Source organism: Barbatula barbatula (genome assembly GCF_947034865.1).
Source record: "Barbatula barbatula genome assembly, chromosome: 12".
Lineage (NCBI taxonomy): Eukaryota > Metazoa > Chordata > Actinopteri > Cypriniformes > Nemacheilidae > Barbatula > Barbatula barbatula.
In genome coordinates this window covers 416,903-436,364 of record NC_136775.1, presented here as the reverse complement: position 1 = coordinate 436,364, position 19,462 = coordinate 416,903, and the positions used below count along the sequence as shown (strand labels likewise).

Genomic DNA, 19,462 nt, shown 5'->3' with positions numbered 1-19,462 from the left:
CATTTCAAGACATGTTGGTACATTTTATAGTAATATATATAAGTCTAATATTCAATTCGATGATTGTGATAGATTTATCGAATCAGTTAAAGCATTTACCCCAACTATATCTGAACAATTTAAATTGGATTGTGATCGTCCCATTACTAAAGTGGAGATCTCAGAGGCTGTTAGCTCATTGAAAAAAAGGAAATCTCCAGGTAATGATGGGCTTTCAGTTTAATTTTATCTGCGTTTTTGGGAAATTATTGAAAATCCTATATTTGATTTATTTAAAAAAGGAAATGTCCACGAGTATGAAGCAAGGTTTAATATGCCTTCTCCCTAAGCCTGATAAAGATCATTTAATGATAGAAAATTGGAGGCCTATTACACTCTTAAATATTGACTACAAAATTTTATCATTGATTTTTGCCAAACGGTTAAAAAGGGGTCTTCATGAGATAATAAGTGAAACACAAACAGGTTTTATGTCTAACGGTCACATTAGCTCTAATATAAGACTTGTTCTCGACCTGCTGGACTATTCTGATAACATCAATACTGATGCAGTGATAGTATTTCTTGATTCTTATAAAGCATTTGATACGGTTGAACATTATTTTCTACTTAAAGCACTTCAGATTTTTAATTTTGGGAATTGTTTATATCTACAGTTGAAATGCTTTATAAAAATATTGATAGTTCTGTGATACTATATCCAAATACTACAAACAGATTCCCTGTACTGAGATCAGTTCGCCAGGGGTGCCCTGTTTCACCGTTTTTGTTCCTGATGGTGGTTGAATTAATGTCACTACATATTAAACATGGTTCTAAAGGAGTGTCTATTTTTGATAGGGAAATTCGAGTAACTCAATTAGCGGATGATACAGCTCTGTTTTTGAGTGACAAACATCAGATTGATAATGCTATAACCCTAATTGACCAATTTTCAGCTGCCTCAGGTTTAACGCTTAACAAATCTAAATGTGAAATCTTACGTTTTTGTATCAGACTGAAGAGGATAAAATGTTTAATATGCCTGTTAAGACATGTGTAAGATATTTAGGTATTCATATCTGCAAGGATCATAAAGAACGTCAACAACTTAACTTTTCGACTAAATTGAAGAAAACTAAAATAATATTGAATTTATGGCTTCAAAGAGACATCTCTATTTTAGGATGGATTCTTTTGACTAAAGCTGAAGGGATTTCAAGATTCGTCTATCCTGCACTATCTCTTGATGTCAATGATTCAACATGTAAAGATATAAATACCATATTGGTATTAACAGACACCATCATGTTAAAAAAGCAGTGCTCTCTGGTTCAAAGGAGGAAGGTGGATTTGAACTTTTGGACTTTTTGGACTTGAATTACACATATAAGGTGAAATGGTTGAAGGAATGTTTGAGAGCACCAGAATCCTTATGGTACTTTATTCCTAACAATATTTTTAAGAGTGTAGGAGGCTTAACTTTTGATTGAAATGTAGCTACAATATTACAAGATTACCGTTAAAACTATCCCAATTTTATCAACAAGCTCTTTTGGCATGGAAGATATGTCATTCCCACAACTTCTCTCCACACAAGTCCATCTTATGGAATAATGAACGTATTACTAAAGGGAATAAGTCACTTTATTTGCAGAAATGGATTGATAGAGATATTATATTTTTAAAAGACCTTTTTGATTGTAATAACCAATTATTTAGCTATGAATCATTTCTTAGAGAGAAGGCATTCCCAATAACATTCAAAGAATATAACTCAAATTTATACCTAATGGCATATTAGAACTAATGAAAAGTTATATAAAACAAAATGGAGCGCCAGACTTTAGTTTTAATCTTTCTATAAATGGTGTGGATATAATGAGCAGCAATTGTACAAATAAGCATATCAGAAAATATTTTTTAAATTTAAAGAAAATAACATCCCATGGGAAATTTTTCTGGAACGCTCAGTTTACTGAGATTAATTGGCATGGGGCGTGGCTTGTTCCTTTTAGATTTTGCATTACGAACAAAGTAAGAAATAGAATTACATTTGAAAATATTGCACAATATATATCCCACAAATGTATTTATCTCAAAATTCACATCTATTGATAATTGTTGTAGTTTCTGTAAGACAGCACAAGAATCTGTAAGTCATCTTTTTTATGGATGCTCATTCTGTATAACATTCTGGAAAAGTGTTGAAAATGATATGGCTTCTAAAATAACACACACAATTGTACTTGAAGGGAAACAGATTATCACTTATTTTGATTGTAAAGATAAAAATGTATGTGATATTGTAAATGTATTTATTTTATTAGGTAAATTCCATATTCATAAAGCAAAAATTTCCAATTCCAAACCAAATATTAAATTATTCCAAATTGCAATTGATTTATATATTGAGTCTCTTAAATTAGTTAAAAATAAGAAAGCTTTACTAATAACTAGAATATATTCAAATCTCTTTAATTAATAAACCCTATTATCATTATTTGTTATCTGTTTATATTTTATCTTATCTTATTTTTTTATTTTTATTTTTTTCATATTATTGTTATTGGTTTATTAATCTGTATTTTCATACTTGATATTTATAATTTAGTGTTTGTATATATTATGTTATATAATTCTGTATTTTTGAATTGAGATGACTGAATGTGTGTAAATTTAATGTTATATAATAAAAAAAAGTCGGTGAAATTGTGTCTGCGATTGAAAGCATCAGATTTTATAATTAGGGGTTTTATTAAAACCATGCAGGGTCAACGCTTTTAACAAGCTTTAAAAAATAAAACGTGTTCTTACAATCTTTTTTAATAACAATTATTAATACAATAGTTGTTACGGTGTGAAAATCGTGTGAATGTCTAATAATACACATACACAGTGTACTTAGTTACGCATTTTCATATGGCTGGTAATCAAATTATAGTTAAATCCAAAAAGTATTTTAGATTACCAAAGTGATTACTCGTCATTTTTATGTTATTTATTTCAATAAAACTCAAAGAAATTCATGTAAATTGGCAATTCATTTAAACAGCAATTGGTGATTCTGTAACTCTGACAATCTGCAAAAGCATTATAAAAAGCATAACTCATAAGTTTCATACCGAATATGCAAAATTTGAATAATTTTAACAAAATAAGAGGGATCTGGGTTCATAGAAATCGCACGCTTATATTATTTAGTACTGTCCTGAATAAATGTTCTCTCACAGTCCTGATTTCTTTTTCTAGAATGGTGGACTATAATGTGTAATGAGGAAAATCTGTAAAATATTGTTTTTTTACAGATATTTTTTATCCTCATTGATATTGTTTAAACAGAGGAAAGCTTCGTTTTTGTACTTTATTAGTATCCCAAAGTATTCTAAACTATTTTGATTAAGTTACAAAACTTGTGTAATCTAACGAAATACGTTACAAATTACTTTTTAAAGCATGTATTTTATAATCTGTAGTGAAATACATTTGAAAAGTAACCTTCCCAGCCCTGGACATTACCTGAGACGATAGAAAAGAAAAGAGAGAAAGCATAGAAGAAGAAGAGCCAGAGCTCCCTGAGAGAGAGACAAGAGAAAAGCTCAGAGCTTATTTTACATTTCCTTTTCATCCTTTCCTTGACCGACTAAACTAAAATCCATTCAAATTGACCAATCAGGACCCCAGTGTACCGGACCCTCAATAACCAAACACCTCGGACAATAGCGGTTGATCACTATATCAGCTCCCCTGTGATCTTTAGAAGAGCAAGCAGTGTCTTTTGGGGAAGAAGGGGGGGGGGTTGTGGCACAGTAATAAATTCCAACCCTCATTAATACTGTACACACAGCGCTCATGCTGTACATAAACTGCATACGTTATCAATTAAGAGTGGTATTGTAATATGCTGCTGTCTGTCTGAACAGGGCCGTTCTTTCTTCTTGCCTACATGTAAACACCAGCTTCCTCATTATGGGATGTAGGTCAGGTGGTCTTCAGAGGACACAGGTAAGACACATTATCTCCACGCTGTTTATGACAGAAAATGAATTACGTTTGCAGAAAAAAGAAACTATTCAGCAAAGGACAGACTTTGACAAATTGTTCACATGGAACATGTGCGTAAGAACTAAGAAAGTAGAGCAAAGGGATTCAGAGGGCAGCGAATCTGCGTCAATTCACAACATCCAATCACAGACAGCGTGCTTACACCATCCAGCATGCAATAAACACATTTAGTAAATGCACAGTATTCAATGTGCAGAGCTGATACAGACTCGGTAACGGATGGGATAAAACTGTTCTTTATATTATATTTAGTGCATAAATAATATAAAAAAATGTAATCCTGAGAATTGGGCACATTTTGTATTATAGATTAGATCATTCTGCAATTAAATAAAATCCTCCTTTGTTTTGAACAGAAATCATTTGGCATAAAAATGTGTAACGAAATAAATAATAAATGAAATATGAAATGTCAAAATGTTCTGTGTATAACTAATAAAACAAATGGGACAAAGTCACACGCATGACGATTTGTAAATAAATTGAGTTTATTTAAGACTGTGGATGAAATTGGCTCTTCCAGTACATACAGCTTCAGTGAAATAAGATCAAATCTGGATTTGTTGTAACCAGTGTGCACACACAGTATTAAGAGCGATTGATAAAGCCAGACTGACACAGATTTGACATTTTAGTGGTATGGCGTGTTCCTCTTTGAAAATGAAAACAACAACACAATGGATTATAAGAGCAAACACAAAGCTGGTTCAAAACTCAAGTGTCATTTATTTTTTTTCAAACATTGCATTGAACTGCACTGAAATACCACAAACCAAAAATATAGAAACAAACAGACCGATGATGTGACACACAGACACTTTCTGAACATCAGTGGAATTAGACCAACACTCATTATTCAATGCAAAAATATCATCTTTTATCTCTATATATATATATATATATATATCTTTCCTTCTGTGCAGAATTAATTCTTATTCAAGCCACAATAATTATTATGTGTTTAAATCTAATACAAAGAGCAAATTTCAGCTGTCTTTCATTCATCTGCAAGCGCTTTATATTGAACACAAGAACTTCGCGCGCATAATCTTCTCAGGTTAAGACGACAGAGCAGCATTTGGCTTTCCTACGAGTGAAGATAAAGGTACAAAATGAAACACCTGACCATGAACATCATAAACAACAGAACACGCTGAGCCTCAGCAAACCTGCCGGACAGTCAAACAAACTCCAGAATAGACTGAAAAGAAAGTGCTGCAGTTCATTAAACGTACTGTTGTCTGACGCTCACCATCACGTTTGTTGGAAAAGAAAGAAATGGAGAACTGAAGACGATACAGCGTCTGTTTGCAAGCCCTGCATTAGAGAGAACACCGAGCGCATTTTAAGCCAGCTTTAACCTGACCGTTCGGCAACGCGTCTGCGTCTGCTGTAAGAGCTCTGACTTCACTGAGGCGCGCACCTCTCTGTGGGAAAGAGCGGACGGGAGGTTTTGTTTGTGAAGGACTGAGAGAAGCTTCTCCGAACATCCGCTCTCCGTGCGTTCATTCCCCCGCCGTCGTGTGCAAGAACTGAAATGAAAAAGAAGAAATCTAAGGTGCATTCCCCCTCTTCTCAAGGCGGTACGGTTGCAGCTGGAGGTCTGTGATGGAAGACCGAGTTCTAGCTGGAGCGACACTGAACCTGACCGTCAGAGCTGTCGTCCTCATCTGATGCGTCCGTCCCTCTGCTGCTCAGACCCGTGATGCGGTAACCCATGTTCAACAGCATCACCTCCAGCGGATCGGCGTTCATGCGTCTCTGGTTGGCCTGTGCCGCCCCCTCCATGTCCTCCACCACACGACAGTTCTCGCTCTCTGTCTGATGAAGAAAAAAACAAGTTTGTCATTTACTGTATATCCAACTAAGCTTTAAAATTCAATAAGCAATGCCGGGTTATACTGAAAACTGGTGATTTGATTATAATGAAAGATAAAGCAGTGCTCACTGCGTCAGCCTGGAAATATGAGTTTTGAATAATTCATGGAATTAAAGCTGAAAATCGATTTATGTTTGTGTATAATAAATAATTAAATAAAGCAGCATGTTGACCCGGGGGGGCGTCGAAAAAAGTCCAGAAGCACAGTGATTTTTTAGCACATTTAAGTTTTTATGTATATCAAACTCAAACAGCGCTTTACAAATAAGTGTGTAGCCATGAGTTGTTTAATACATAACGTCTGAGAATTCCATACACAGATTCATTTGGAATAAAGGAAGTGCTCTTGAATCAAAAGGTAGTGAAATAAACTTAATGGTAGAGCCGCTCGATATGACACAAATCATTTTAAACTCAGAATTTTAGAAATATGACTGCTGAACCACTGTAAAGGAAAGGATTTGCGCTGTGGATTTATAACACAAGAACAGAGAGGATCCTTGCTAAATGAAATGCGGCACAATAATCGTTTACCTCCATTATTTTGTTTTTGTAATTGATTAAGGCCATAATTGACGATTACGATTCATTTTCGATTCATTGCACAGCACTAGTACCTCTGGTCTAGGGTTCCACAATCGCACCACGGGATCGATTCCGCTGCTGGCCAGAAAACAGTAACTGGGGTGCGGCTGCAGGCAGTTCACAATGGACTCGTCTCCCTGTAAGATTCGCACCAGGTTGGTGGTTTCTTTCTCCCAGATGAAAAACGAGCCGTCGTCAGAGCCACTCACGATATACTGACCTTTACTGTACACAGAGACATTTCTCCATAATTATGGCTTCAATCAAAACATACCAGTTTCATTGATATTAATTGGTACGCACAATAAAAAACAACTCATTTTGGAAATTAACTCTTCAAATATTCCTTTAGTAGAAATATACACAAATATAACTGACCTTCCGAAGAAGTTTGCTTCTTTAATATCAGTGGTGGTGTTGCAGTGGCCACAGTAGCGATGTTTGTAGTCAAAGCTTCGCTCTCTCAGAATGATCTCGTCCTCAGGAATCGACTCTTTCCGACTGAAGTTGTGGAAGCGGATGGAGCCGTCTCTCTTTCTGTCCTCAGCTTCAGTGTCACATGCAGGGAGATATTCACAATGACGCTTTACAAACCAAAAGCCAGGACACATTTCAAAGCAGTGCTTTTCAATCATGTTGTATAATGCTGGACATGATCCGTTCTCCTTTTCGCCATGGCACATGTTTGGTCACTGATCTCAGAAGAACCTACCGGACTCCGTTTTGGAGAAGAGAGCGGCTTTGATGTCCTTGTCCAGGGCGTCGCAGGCGCTGCTGTGTGCTTGTTCTGGAAACTTCCCTTTGAAGTCGTCCAGACACTCCAGAGCCTCGGCCACATATCTGAGCTCGAAGAGGCATCGGGCTAAGCGGAAGTGAGCCTTCAGATGTCCGGGGTTCAGCGTCAGAGCCTTCAGACAGTCTCGCAGGGCATCATAATGATCTCCATCCCTACCGCACGCACAACCACAGACAGAACGTGACACGTGCGAATGATCAGGTACCGAAAACAAACACATTCAGTTGAAGGAGCTTACGTACCACTTGCGTTTCATGTACGCTGCAGCGCGGTTTCCGTACAGCATGGCATTGTGACTGGCTTTGTGGATGGCCAGGCAGTACAGCTGAATGGCTCGAGTCCACTGCTGGCGGGCAAACGCATCATTCGCCTGCTGTTTGATTCTCTCCAGGTGAGGCGGCAGATCAGTGCAGTTACTGACACACACAACGCAACAGTCAACACAGACTCGAACACGCCCGACAGTAATGAGTGATGAAGCTTACCTGGAGACTTGAGCCAATAGCAGGCGGCTGGCAGGACGGTGAATTCCATTGGACATGCCATTTGTGGTTTTCCCGTTCTGTACCTCTGCGGTAAACACGAGTCACGTCACATTATCAAGGTCACATCCCATCCTCAAGAGCAACTAGCATTATGAGCTATACGTCAGATATTTCAATACACCTTTTAAACGGACGTACAAACATTTGTACACAAATCCACACGCATCTGTTTACCTGATGAAGGGTGAAACTTTTTGGGCAGGAGAAACGTGTACGGCCTCTGTTTAAACGTCAGGTCGAATAAATACACCTGTAAACACAACACAGATGATCGACGGTCCCCTCATCGCTGTGTTTGTCACAATCAATGACACTGGACAGGGGTCAGTCACCTGTTCTCCACCCATGTTGACCAGGAGCTCGGTACCGTCAGGGCTGAACGTAACGTAAGTGGCCACCAGAACTCGTAATCTGTTATTATAGTCTGGAAGCTTCACGGGTAAGTGACCTGAAACAGAGAGCGCAAGCAGCTGTAAAACACACACGCATTCTGTCATCTCATACAAGCGTGACAGAGCGCTAACCGGCAACGTAGTACTGCCCAGCGCCGTCTGGTATTGACTTCCGCCTGTCACAGAACGTGTGAATGCCCGCCGAGGTGCTCTGACTCGAAGACTTTCTGGAGGGAGACAGAAAACGCAAGAATTCTGGGTAATAATGATTAAAGGACCACAGAAGAAGAGGCCCCTTGTTCCTCTCTCACCTGTGATTGTGGATCATTCTGATGTCATAGAGGCGGACGAACGGCCCGTTGGCTCCCACAGCGAGCTGGTTGTTGTCACGAGGGTTAATGGCCAGACATTTGGCCTCCACCAGCTGCCCGCAAAACTCCGTCAGATCGATTAAAACCTCTGAGCGTTTGCTGTTGTCCCTCAGGTCATACTGCCTGCCGGAGCACACGAGACAACTGACACGTGAGTAAAATGAGTCCGATCAGAGTTCAGTGTGTTTGAACATATTTCACTTATTCCTCAGAGATCAAAGGACAACAGAAGTCAATCAGATGCTAAACAGGACATCTTCCAAAAAGGAAGGTTTCATCTGATGACAGAAATTACAACTATAAATGTGATTTAGGAAATAAACATGTTCAATGGTCAAAAGCTTGTGTGTGTATTCTTTCTCAGCCCTCCTGTATTCTACACGGTCAGCACAGAAGACGAGACGGTCAGCTTTGTCACTAGACGGGGGATATTCTGCCCCTGATGGTCAATACTGCCCTGTGGCCAACACAACATCTGGAGCGGAGTACTCATGGGTCAAACGAACCTCGAGCGGAACACATGACTCACTCACCGAATGATCCCGTCCTCTGCCGCGCTCCAGAACACATTGGGCCACATGGGAGCCGTAGCGATGCGTTTGACGCGGTTGGTGTGCTCCGAGAACATGTGGATTGTCTCCTTCGCCTCCAGGTCGTGGACGTGCACCTTAGTGTCCGCAGCCCCCGTGATCAAGATCCGGTCGCCCGAGTGAGGGAGAAACTTGACCGAGAAGATGTTTGCCGCGTGTCCCGTGTGCATAGTGATGAGCTTTTTGTGTCGGAAGGGATCCCAGATGATGGCGTGCTGATCATCTGAACCTGACGCCAGCAAACTGACGAGAAGAGAAAGTGTGAGCTCTTGTTGAGAGAGACACGTTATCAAAATCACTGCGAGCGAAAGACACTTACTCTCCTTTCTCATTCCACTCCAGACAGTTGACACACCCCGTGTGACCCTGGACACACACATAATACATTTCTCAACATCAATACTAAATAAATGCAAACAAGAATCAAACTATTGAGCGACATAATGTCCATAGCAGGAGCATGAACCTGTAGCTCCGCCTCCAGGCCCAGACGCTTTATAAGGGGATCCGTCACATGATAATGTCTCTGGAAATCCAGCGATCTGTTCTCCTTTAACACCAAACACACACACGTCAGAGTGAAGATATCTTCATGTTTAACTCGTATCACAAAACATATGAACACAGGTTTAACTTCATGTGACTCAAGCAGAGAATGACGGAATTCTCATTATAAAACGCTCAGTTCCTTGATTTTGATTGGCTGAGCCGTTATAAAATATGATGTAACACACTGCTTCACGGGGCTTATGCTTTATTAAAGGCTGAACTAACTCATTTTGTAGCGTATTCTGTCTGTGGAGCGGTACATCTACACATTTTCTCATATTCAAATAAATCTCAAACGTGTTTCCTCACCCTGATCTTCCTCTGCAGAAGATCGCTGGCGACGTTGCGTGCAGACATGACGTCACAGAGCGCCGAGATTCAGGTGCCAAATGTCATCTGTGCAATTTAGAGACGCCCCCTTAGAGAAGCTGAGCTGAGCACATAAACATTCACTGTTAGCACAATATTAAGAATATATATATATATGAATAGAGAGAGAGAGAGATATTTATTATTAGTAGACATGCAGTAATTATTCGACCCAAGACAAAGAATTGACTTGTTATAAATAATGTATAAGCACACTGTATACATACTGTTCACCAGTAAACACGTTTAACATTAGCATCACATTTAAATAAGAATCAAACCCTTATGAAGCGTGTCACGTACTGTCACAGCTGCATTCGATCAAAACAACATCACACTGCAACGCGCGACACCTCACCAACTAAAACCCTTCACATAACCTTTCACCTCTGACCTCGGGTCGGATCAATCACACGTCATTCACAGATGTTTTCGGAAAGACGCGACGTTTGTTCGTGTCATGTGTGTGTAAATGAAGCCGTTAGCTCAGTTAGCTCGTGTGTAATATCATCGCCTCACCTGTGTCGTCTCTGGCCTCAGTATCAGCGCTGAAAACTCAAGATCGCTTTAATGAGTCGATTTGTTCGCTTCAGATCGGATGTTCGGTGAATAAGAGACTAATGTTAGTTGTGATCGTGTCGTTGAAATGCTGAAGCCACAGTAACGTTACTAACAAGCTTCCCTCGCTGAGCGATGACAGGTCGGGTTGCCAGATCCACGAATAACCACTAGTGTTTCTGTCAGACGACCTCACGAACATTACGCAAGAACTTGTCAAATAAAAGATGTTGTGTCTCGTATATTCAACATGTAATAGTTCGAAAGCTTTTAGGTCTGATTATTAAATGTGGGGATGTCTCATCTTCATACTTATAGCACAATATATCTTTAGGCTTTTCTTATGTTGACACAACCATACCGTATACACAGTGATTTTGGTTTTTGCAATACTTTAAGTGAAAACAAATGTTTTACTTTATAAACACTCGCAATGTTAAATGGACTTTAAATGACATGTGTTTTAATGCTATCAAAATCTCTCGTTTTACAAATATGAGAAAGCGGGATAATAACATTTTGGCAACTCTCATTGTTGTCAAGGCATTTCCTGTTTTACCCTCGCCGTAAGATTTCAAAACAAGAGTCCCCTAACTAAACAAACATGTAGCCTGATCACCACAATAGAGATTTGACACAAATAAAACAACTGCGGTGGCATTGCAATAACATTTTATTTCATACACAATAGACATTATATGTGTTAATATGTCATTCAACAGGTCATGACCATACAGTATGTAACATGTCTGTCTTTAGAACACACATGTGATCAGTGCTTCTTGATCTGGGACACCTCATGTAAGAAGGAAATGAACAGCTTGGTTCCCTCTATGTAGTTGTATCTGCAAAATAAAAATAATAACAGAATCAAAGCAGATTTTATTAAGTCACTGGAGAGAGATTTTGTCTCTGTTTATGGCTGTGGTTGAGGAAAACACTGAAGACGGACAGATACCTGCTTATCTTCTCGTTCTGGGAGTGCAGACCGTCATCGAATCCACCGATGGGAAGCATTATGATGCTCTTGCCCGTCACGTCCTCAAAGCTTTTAGCAATGGGAATAGTTCCCCCCTCACGAATCATGTCCGGCTCCACGTCAAAAACTACAGGACAGAAATTCAGTGTTCACTCACATAAAAGTGAATAAATGAACTCATTTCAGTGGCATTTGTCTGTGAATTCATACACTGTAAACGTTTTTGCTGTAGTTATGCATCTAGTTGCCAGTAACTTTGCCTCATGCAAAGCATTCTGGGATCCAGAAATCATCATAAACCTGTATCTTACTAGTTTTGGTTCCCATTAATGCTTTGCATGAAGCTGTGTTGCCAATAAACGACATAAATGTAAATCTACAGTAAGTTACTGGCAAACTGCTGCCGATATTACTATCATTTCTACAGAATTCTTTAAGTGTATTTTTCTGTCCAGAAGCGATGGCTTCTCTGTGATGTTTAGCGCAGTGAGCATGAGATCTTCACCTCTTTTGACTGCTGCTTTTCCGGCTTCATACAGCGAGTTATTGACATCAGCTAACCACGGCTTGGCACCAATAACCATAGTCACGTTGAGATTATTTGGGCTCTTTCTCTTCGAGAACACAGCGTTCAGATAATCTGTCACCTGGAGTAAAACACAACCCTGTCAACTCAGTAGTGGTGTTATGCGTAGGGCCCAGCTAGCTTGGGGGCCCCCTAGTGGCCACAATGTTAAATAATTTGATGCTTTTGAGTCCTGATCGGCCTGCGTGCACTGCACAGAATAAGTCAAATGCACCTAATAACAGACAGGTCTGACTCGGTTATCAATATTACTGTTGTGAAATTCAAAGACATTCTTTTAGTATGAATGTGGGGGGGGGGCCCTCGGGTATTGACTTTGCCAAGGGCCCCCGAAATGATAAACACGCCCCTGCAGCGGATAAATAATGTGAAGAATTCAAAATCAGTACTCACCTGTTTTTCAACCACGGCTGGATCCATATTGGGCACCTGGCGAATAGAGAACTTAGCCGTGACTTTGGCCGGTATGACGGTTTTGGTGCCCGGTGCAGAGAAAGCCCCCTCGATGCCGTGGATGGACACAGTTGGGTGACGCCAGCGGTGGGCGAGCAGGTCAACCTTAAACGTGAAAGTCCAGATGAATTATTTGAGGCAAGCATACAACTTCTGTCTCTCTTGATGATTTAACGAGGCATCACCTTGTTGTCGTACATGAGTTGGCTGATGCCGATGTCTTCTTTGTAGCGCTCCACATCAAACTCAACGTCTTGATATATCTTCCACTCCTCGTCTGAGAGAGGAGCGACTGCTTCACGGATGCCCGGGATCAGGATCCTTCCGCTGGGACTGATGAGTGTGTCTGTGAGTGATGAAGAAAAACGGCTACATAACGCGCTGCTGAGTGAGTATATCAAATCTAAACATCATACTGGTTTAATGAGCACCCATAATGCCGATCAGATCCGTCATGGGTTCTATAACAGTGCCTCCGTAAACACCCGAGTGTAAATCCTTCTTCGGTCCTGACACCTGACACACAAAACACAACAGTACTGACACACACATCGTTCATCGCCGTGTCAGTCAAACACAGCAGCGTCACGTGACTTCAGTACCTCAGCGAAGAAATAACAGTTTCCTCGAGTCCCGTATGTCAGCGCGGGTCTTCTACTCAACCAGCCGCAGTCAGAGATGATAATGTAATCCACATCTGTGAAGAATGTGTCTCTGTGAGCCACGATCATAGCATCTAAACCATCGGATCCTGTCTCCTCCATGCCCTCGATGATAAATTTAACATTCACGGGCAGATCCTACCCTTACAAAAACAAAATCAGACTTGTAGTTCACTTTCATCAACTAGAAATGTGCTACAAGTATTGAACTAGTACACTATCGATACACATATACAGTTCACGTATAGCAGTGTAGAGTTGCATGTGTAATGTACTCAAACGTCACTACTGTTACACTTGAAGAACCGTTTTTTAAGGAAAAGTGTGCAAATTTAGTGCCTCGTATTGAGATACTCGTGAACTTACAGGTGTACTACTAGTGCATTGATATTAGTATTCACTAGACGGCGCGTTAGAATGCTTGATTCTGATTGGCCAGTCGCAACATTTGCAGGTGTGTTATTCCCAGATATAAACCTCTCAAAACTAATAACACGTGGTAACCCGGATGCAGCAAATCATTTGGATAGTTTGTTTTGACAAATTAAATATAAATGTATTTTAATAACATATGGGTCTTATGACTTTATGGGTCAATTTTCGAAATTGAAATGTACATAATCTGAAAGCTGGATAATAAAGCTTTCTACTGGTGTATGGGGATGTAAGGATTTAACATAAACATGGCAGAGATACAACTGTTGAAAACTCTGGAGTCTCTTCAAAATATTGAGAAAATTGCCTTTAAGTTGTTAATCAGAGGCGCTGTAGCAGGACTCACAAAAATAAAGGTTTATATATTTAGGGTAGGAAATTAAGAAATGGAACATGATGTGTACTTCATATTTAATGACTTTTGGCATAAAAGAAAAATCTATAATATTTTGGCCTTTACCTAAAATGTTCCTGTGCTACCCACGGTCACATATATGACATCATATTTACAAATGATTACACCAAATTGCCTCCTCGTGACATTTTAATGTCATTTCTCACATTAAAACCCAAACTAAACGGCTTTTCTCTCTTGTGGTCGTGTAATAAGCAGGATAATGTTCAAGCAGCCGCTGTTATCGCCAAATAATCTCCTTCAGTGACAAGACCCTTAATTCTGCCATAACAACCGGCTGCCTGAACATTACCACCTACATAAAGTACACTTGAGTATCCTTAATGAAATGAGCTTGACTTGTTTTAAACCGTGAACTTCAATCGCTTGTATGACAATATAATAATAGTTAATGTTTAATGTCCTCGTCTCTTAAATGTTTATTTAAGAAATATTTTATAAATATATTTAGCCTATAAACTTGAAAGGACAGCAGTGAACAGACAGGAAAGCATTGGATAGAGGCAGGAGATGGGCGCCGGACCCTCGAGACGTGATTCTCTTACAATGTTAAGGGCTTTGTAGACCTCCACCGTGTGAATCCAGGCCAACACCGGCGCTTTGTTATCAGATGCACCTCTTCCATACAGATTACCTGTGTGAAATAAATCACACGTCACTCATTTAAGTGTGAGATGCTTTTCATGAAAATAAATCACAGGTCTACCGTTAATATCTGTCAGTTGATAGGGATCAGTTGCCCATCCGTCCTCTTTCTTTGCTGGCTGGACGTCAACGTGACCATAAACACAAACAGTGTGTTTGTCAGAATCATTGCCGAACTGAGCGGTCACCACCTTCGGCAGATCTATGGTGTTTCCATTGGCCAGCTGTACGGGACACAAGAGAACGTCTTCTTTCAACATCCGCATGTGACCACAGCAAATACACATAAAAACATTGTGTAAAGAACATCTGACCGCCTGCACGCCAACGTCCACCATCGCCACACTTCCACCAATGACACGGAGCTTCTCTGCCGTCAGATCCATCATTCTGTGTAAATCTGATCTCTTTGATATGTCACTAGAGTCACTTTCAACCGCGACCCACTTTCTCAACGTCTGAAGAAAAAGACAGAAAAACAATTCATTTGGTTTTAACACCATTGTATTATGTGATATCAATTGCTTTGTGTTAGACGGACTAAAAACAATTCTCCTTTGGCTTACCTTAATGTCTACATTTTAAATTAACATGTTTAATTGTTTAATGTTTCAATCAAGTAGATCAAAATAATATTTGATGCTTGTTCAATTTACTGAAATGAATCAAGTTAACACAACATAAATTAATTTAGTGTTATAGAAACTAGGAACAGTATTTCTACTTCCCATCATATGGTGAACAGGGAGAGTAAAAGTTGCAGGATGAACTTAATTGATTCAAGTTATTTGGACATTATATGGACATGGTTCTTTAAGTTTACATAGTTCAGTTGGTTCATCATACATTAAGTTTATGAGTAGAGAGAACATATTTCTGTTCAGAGTTTAGTTTCAAGAGTTTTGATCTGAAAGGCACCGGTCGGAGTGTTGGAAGTGATAAGAAATCTTTATTTTTAAGTGTTTTTTCGATGTACTGTATGGGTAAACTGTTGTTTATTCTAAACATAACAAAATTATTTTTTACATATATATATATATAGACAAATAACTTGAACAATGAAGATGAGAGGTCAGAATAGTGTTTAAAATCGTCGGAGGATGAGACCTCAGTAAACACTACATTTCACGCAATTCTGAATCTGTTTTGATCATTCAAATCCATGAAGTGAAAAGTCTGAAGGTCATTTAAAATGTGACCCGATAAACAGCATTGATTTCATCAACACAACACAGATAACATGCATCAATCACACCTGATAAACATTTCATGACATCAGCAGGTCAATCTGAACTACAAACTGAATTCATGAAATTATAAATCTAACAGTTAATTTCAATCCAGATGTTACCTCGATAAACTCTTCTTCATGGCTGTTGACATATTGAGTCAAATGATCAAATCTGAAAGCACAGACTCCCGTCCACATGAGGAACACAAACACGAAGCTAAAGCCCATCATCTGTCGAGAACAACACCATCTCCAGATTAAAAGAAGTTTCACATAAACATCCAAATACGTTCCAAGAGAAATACTTACCCTTTAAGGCGCCGTCCGCTCCTGTGAAACTGTGTCTTTCTCTGTATGAGCGGAAGTTAAATAGTTTCCATGATAGGGAACTCCTGTTGAGATAAGGTCACTGAAATCTCCTTCATGTGAAAATAACTGCTTACAGCTGTCAGACTGAATTCTTGTAAATCCTCAAATCAAAGAGGAGAGAAACCTTCACGCTGAGATCAGCTGAAGATCAAACATCTCGAAAACCTCCGTTCACTCCACTTAAAGACGTGGTTCAAAGTTTTCATGTAAACTGAGCTTATAAACACAACAACACGTGTTCAAACAACATGAGACTCGCTTTCTAAACAAACATTTTCATCTTCATCAGAGTTTGACCTTGCAAATAAAAATGATAACAATTATTTTGATGAGAAGAAAAACACTTTTACATTTGCTGTACTGGAAGAAGTCCCTTGAAATATTTTGAAGTGTGTTATGTTTTCCTTTGAAATGTTCCACTGTATTTCTTTAAAGTTAACTTGTAGTAGATTTCAACTACAAAAGTCACTGTGTACAAAGAAGATGGGCTTTAGTTCTACATGTTTTCTTCACTATATTATCCTGAACCTGTATGTTTGTAAGAGTGTAAAACAACGTGAAACAAGTATTAAAAAGACTCAGAAGGGACTGAATATCTGCTGCTCTCACAGTTAACATAAGTCATAAACATACAGTATATATATAACATCTACAGTATATACAGCACAATGATAAAGAAGAGAAGTGCTGGGCAATATGAGACAGTTTTATTGTCCTCATGTTGTTCCAGTTGTTTCTATTGTTCATCTCATCTGTAAGTCGCTTTGGATAAAAGCATCCGCTAAATGACTAAATGTAGATGAGAAGTGAAGAAGTGAAGTGTTGTAGTGTAAACCCATGCGGTCTCATTACCGGATCATCAAAAACACTTTCTTTCATTTTGTTGACAGCTTCAGTGCACAATTATTTCATGTCGAGCACAAGATTTCTTCTTCTTTAAACTTCTGCAGATTTTTCCAGCAAGCATCACACAAAATAACTTGAGTGTTTGTCAGACATATGCAAACCTTCAGTGCTTCTGTGTGTGAATGAATTCTTCCAAGAGATTAAGTTTTACTGACCCCAGAAAGCACTGAAAACTCTTCTAGATGATCACCAGCAGGTGGAGCCCTGACAAATGTTTTCTCACACTTTGATAGATCCAACAATGGGACGCAGATCTTCACTAGATCTCTCTCTGTGAGGAACTTATTAAATCAGGGAATATCAATACTTTAACCCAACCACCAGATAGATACAGAGCTGAGGTGAAGAACAGCAGGCAGGAGATGAAGTGATGTTAAATAAACTGAAAGATGATTTATTGAATCATCTCAGTTGTGCTTTAATGCTCAGTCTAGCTCTGTCTATCTCCATCTGACTAGAAACAGATTCAATTGGTGTTGTTAACCATGCAAGATACCAGAATCTAAACATTGTCTCCTGACGTTATTATGAACCTTGAGATGGAGACCAGAGCAGAATCATATCAGCTTAAGAGACAATACAACTCCAAACAAGGTAAAACAATTAGAAAATAATGATGAAATGTAACAAATAATATGAATGATCAAATAAATGAATGAATACATATGATAAATGAATAATGTTATTAATGAGCCAAATGAAATAATGAAGTAAAACAAGAACCAACTGCATGTTTCTATCTAGATCTCTCACACTCAACAAGAACATTCAAATGTTTGTCCAACATACTGTGAACAATATATTAGATTAAACAAGACATGTCATTTAAATTAAATCTAAACAATGTGTGAACTTTACAGAATTAAGTCAAGTCAGCTTTATTTATATAGCGCTTTTGACTTTGAGCTGTACAAGAAAACATTGACTATAAGTAAAACATAAAAGGTTATGGAAGTCAAAACACAGGTCAAATATCAGACACACAATAAATTCCTATATGCAGTGTTAATGAAATAAGACTATAAAATTCTAGCAGCCTCCCCGGCCAGGCAAACAGTGCAAAACAGTATGAAAACAGTGGCGAGGAACCTAAAACTCTATTGGAGGAGAAAAAAACCTCGGAGGGAAATCAGGACTAACCAGGGGATTCCAGTTCCCCTCTGACAAAAACTGCAGCCTCTGCACAAGCTCAACAGTGCTGCACAACAAGACAAAATGAAATAATAATTAGATATAATCATTGATAACAAAGATTTAAAGTGATAGTTCACCCAAAAATTTTGTTTCTGTCATCATTTGCTCTCCCTCATATCATTTCATATTATTCTGATGAACACAGAGAAAGATATTTAGAAGAATGTGACATCATTGACTGCCATAGTAGGAAAAAATGAAATGGTAGTGAAATGTGCCTCAGAATCATTTGTGTTCCTAATATCTTCAAAATATCTCACTTTGTGTTCATCAGAACAAAAAAATATACATTTCTTTTGTCCTCCTGTGGTAGTGGATAATGTCACAGAACTGAAAATTGCCAACATTCTTACAAATATCTTCCTCTATGTTTAAGAGAACAAATAAATGTGTATAGATTTGAAACAACCTGAGTGTCAATGAAGACAGATTAAAATTTTTGGGTGAACTGTCCCTTTAAGAAATCCCTCAGTAGGTCCGATAGGTAAGAATCAAAGCAAGTCAAGGCTTCTCACATTAGTTTATTCAATTCATTAAAAAAAACAAAAAACGTCATATAACACCTGACTGTGTGATTCCTCATGGAAATTCACGTGGTCTCAACACTGAGTGGTTTTTCTTCAGATTTGATGTTTGATCAATTATAATGCACTGTGACTGCATCACACAGCATCGTCTTTTTGATGGTTATTACAATTATAGTTTGATCTCAACCTACTTGTTTAATGTCTTTACAGTTTTCACAAAATCAAAGAAAGCAAAGCTAAGTGCCAACTAAAAATCTGCAAAAACAACAGTTTAATTCACACATGTCATTTTAATATTTATTTACTGTGGTATTTAAGATAATTCATTATTTATAGAAGACTCTTATAGTAAGACTTTAACCAATCAAAGTTCAGTTAAGTG

The 19,462-nt window shown here is 38.5% G+C and overlaps 2 protein-coding genes across 6 annotated transcripts; both read right to left on the bottom strand.

The window, feature by feature from the left end:
* Window positions 1-4,509: 4,509 nt before the first annotated feature.
* wdtc1 (WD and tetratricopeptide repeats 1) lies at window positions 4,510-10,828 on the bottom strand. Of its 5 annotated transcripts, none has more exons than XM_079469619.1 (16): window positions 10,640-10,828; window positions 10,061-10,184; window positions 9,669-9,752; window positions 9,522-9,568; window positions 9,146-9,445; window positions 8,553-8,735; window positions 8,374-8,468; window positions 8,182-8,297; window positions 8,024-8,099; window positions 7,790-7,874; window positions 7,547-7,720; window positions 7,221-7,456; window positions 6,887-7,055; window positions 6,541-6,733; window positions 5,694-5,865; window positions 4,510-5,576 (listed from the first exon to the last, which is right to left on the bottom strand). In XM_079469619.1, exons 2-16 carry the CDS (start codon window positions 10,106-10,108, stop codon window positions 5,452-5,454), a joined length of 2,103 nt encoding a protein of 700 aa, XP_079325745.1. In that variant the 5' UTR covers window positions 10,109-10,184; window positions 10,640-10,828; the 3' UTR covers window positions 4,510-5,451. The 5 variants fall into 5 exon arrangements, with proteins under 5 accessions (XP_079325745.1, XP_079325747.1, XP_079325748.1 ...); XM_079469621.1 differs by having other exon boundaries at window positions 4,511-5,576; window positions 5,689-5,865; window positions 10,640-10,815; XM_079469622.1 differs by lacking the exon at window positions 10,640-10,828 and adding an exon at window positions 10,424-10,468 and having other exon boundaries at window positions 4,511-5,576; window positions 5,689-5,865.
* A 506-nt stretch (window positions 10,829-11,334) lies between these two features.
* cndp1 (carnosine dipeptidase 1) lies at window positions 11,335-16,619 on the bottom strand. Its single transcript, XM_079469091.1, has 12 exons — window positions 16,394-16,619; window positions 16,205-16,315; window positions 15,168-15,311; window positions 14,915-15,077; window positions 14,754-14,842; window positions 13,299-13,496; window positions 13,128-13,212; window positions 12,882-13,042; window positions 12,637-12,801; window positions 12,163-12,304; window positions 11,637-11,784; window positions 11,335-11,523 (listed from the first exon to the last, which is right to left on the bottom strand). The coding sequence occupies exons 2-12, from the start codon at window positions 16,313-16,315 to the stop codon at window positions 11,451-11,453; spliced, it is 1,479 nt and encodes a 492-aa protein (XP_079325217.1). The 5' UTR covers window positions 16,394-16,619; the 3' UTR covers window positions 11,335-11,450.
* Between the last annotated feature and the right edge of the window lie 2,843 nt (window positions 16,620-19,462).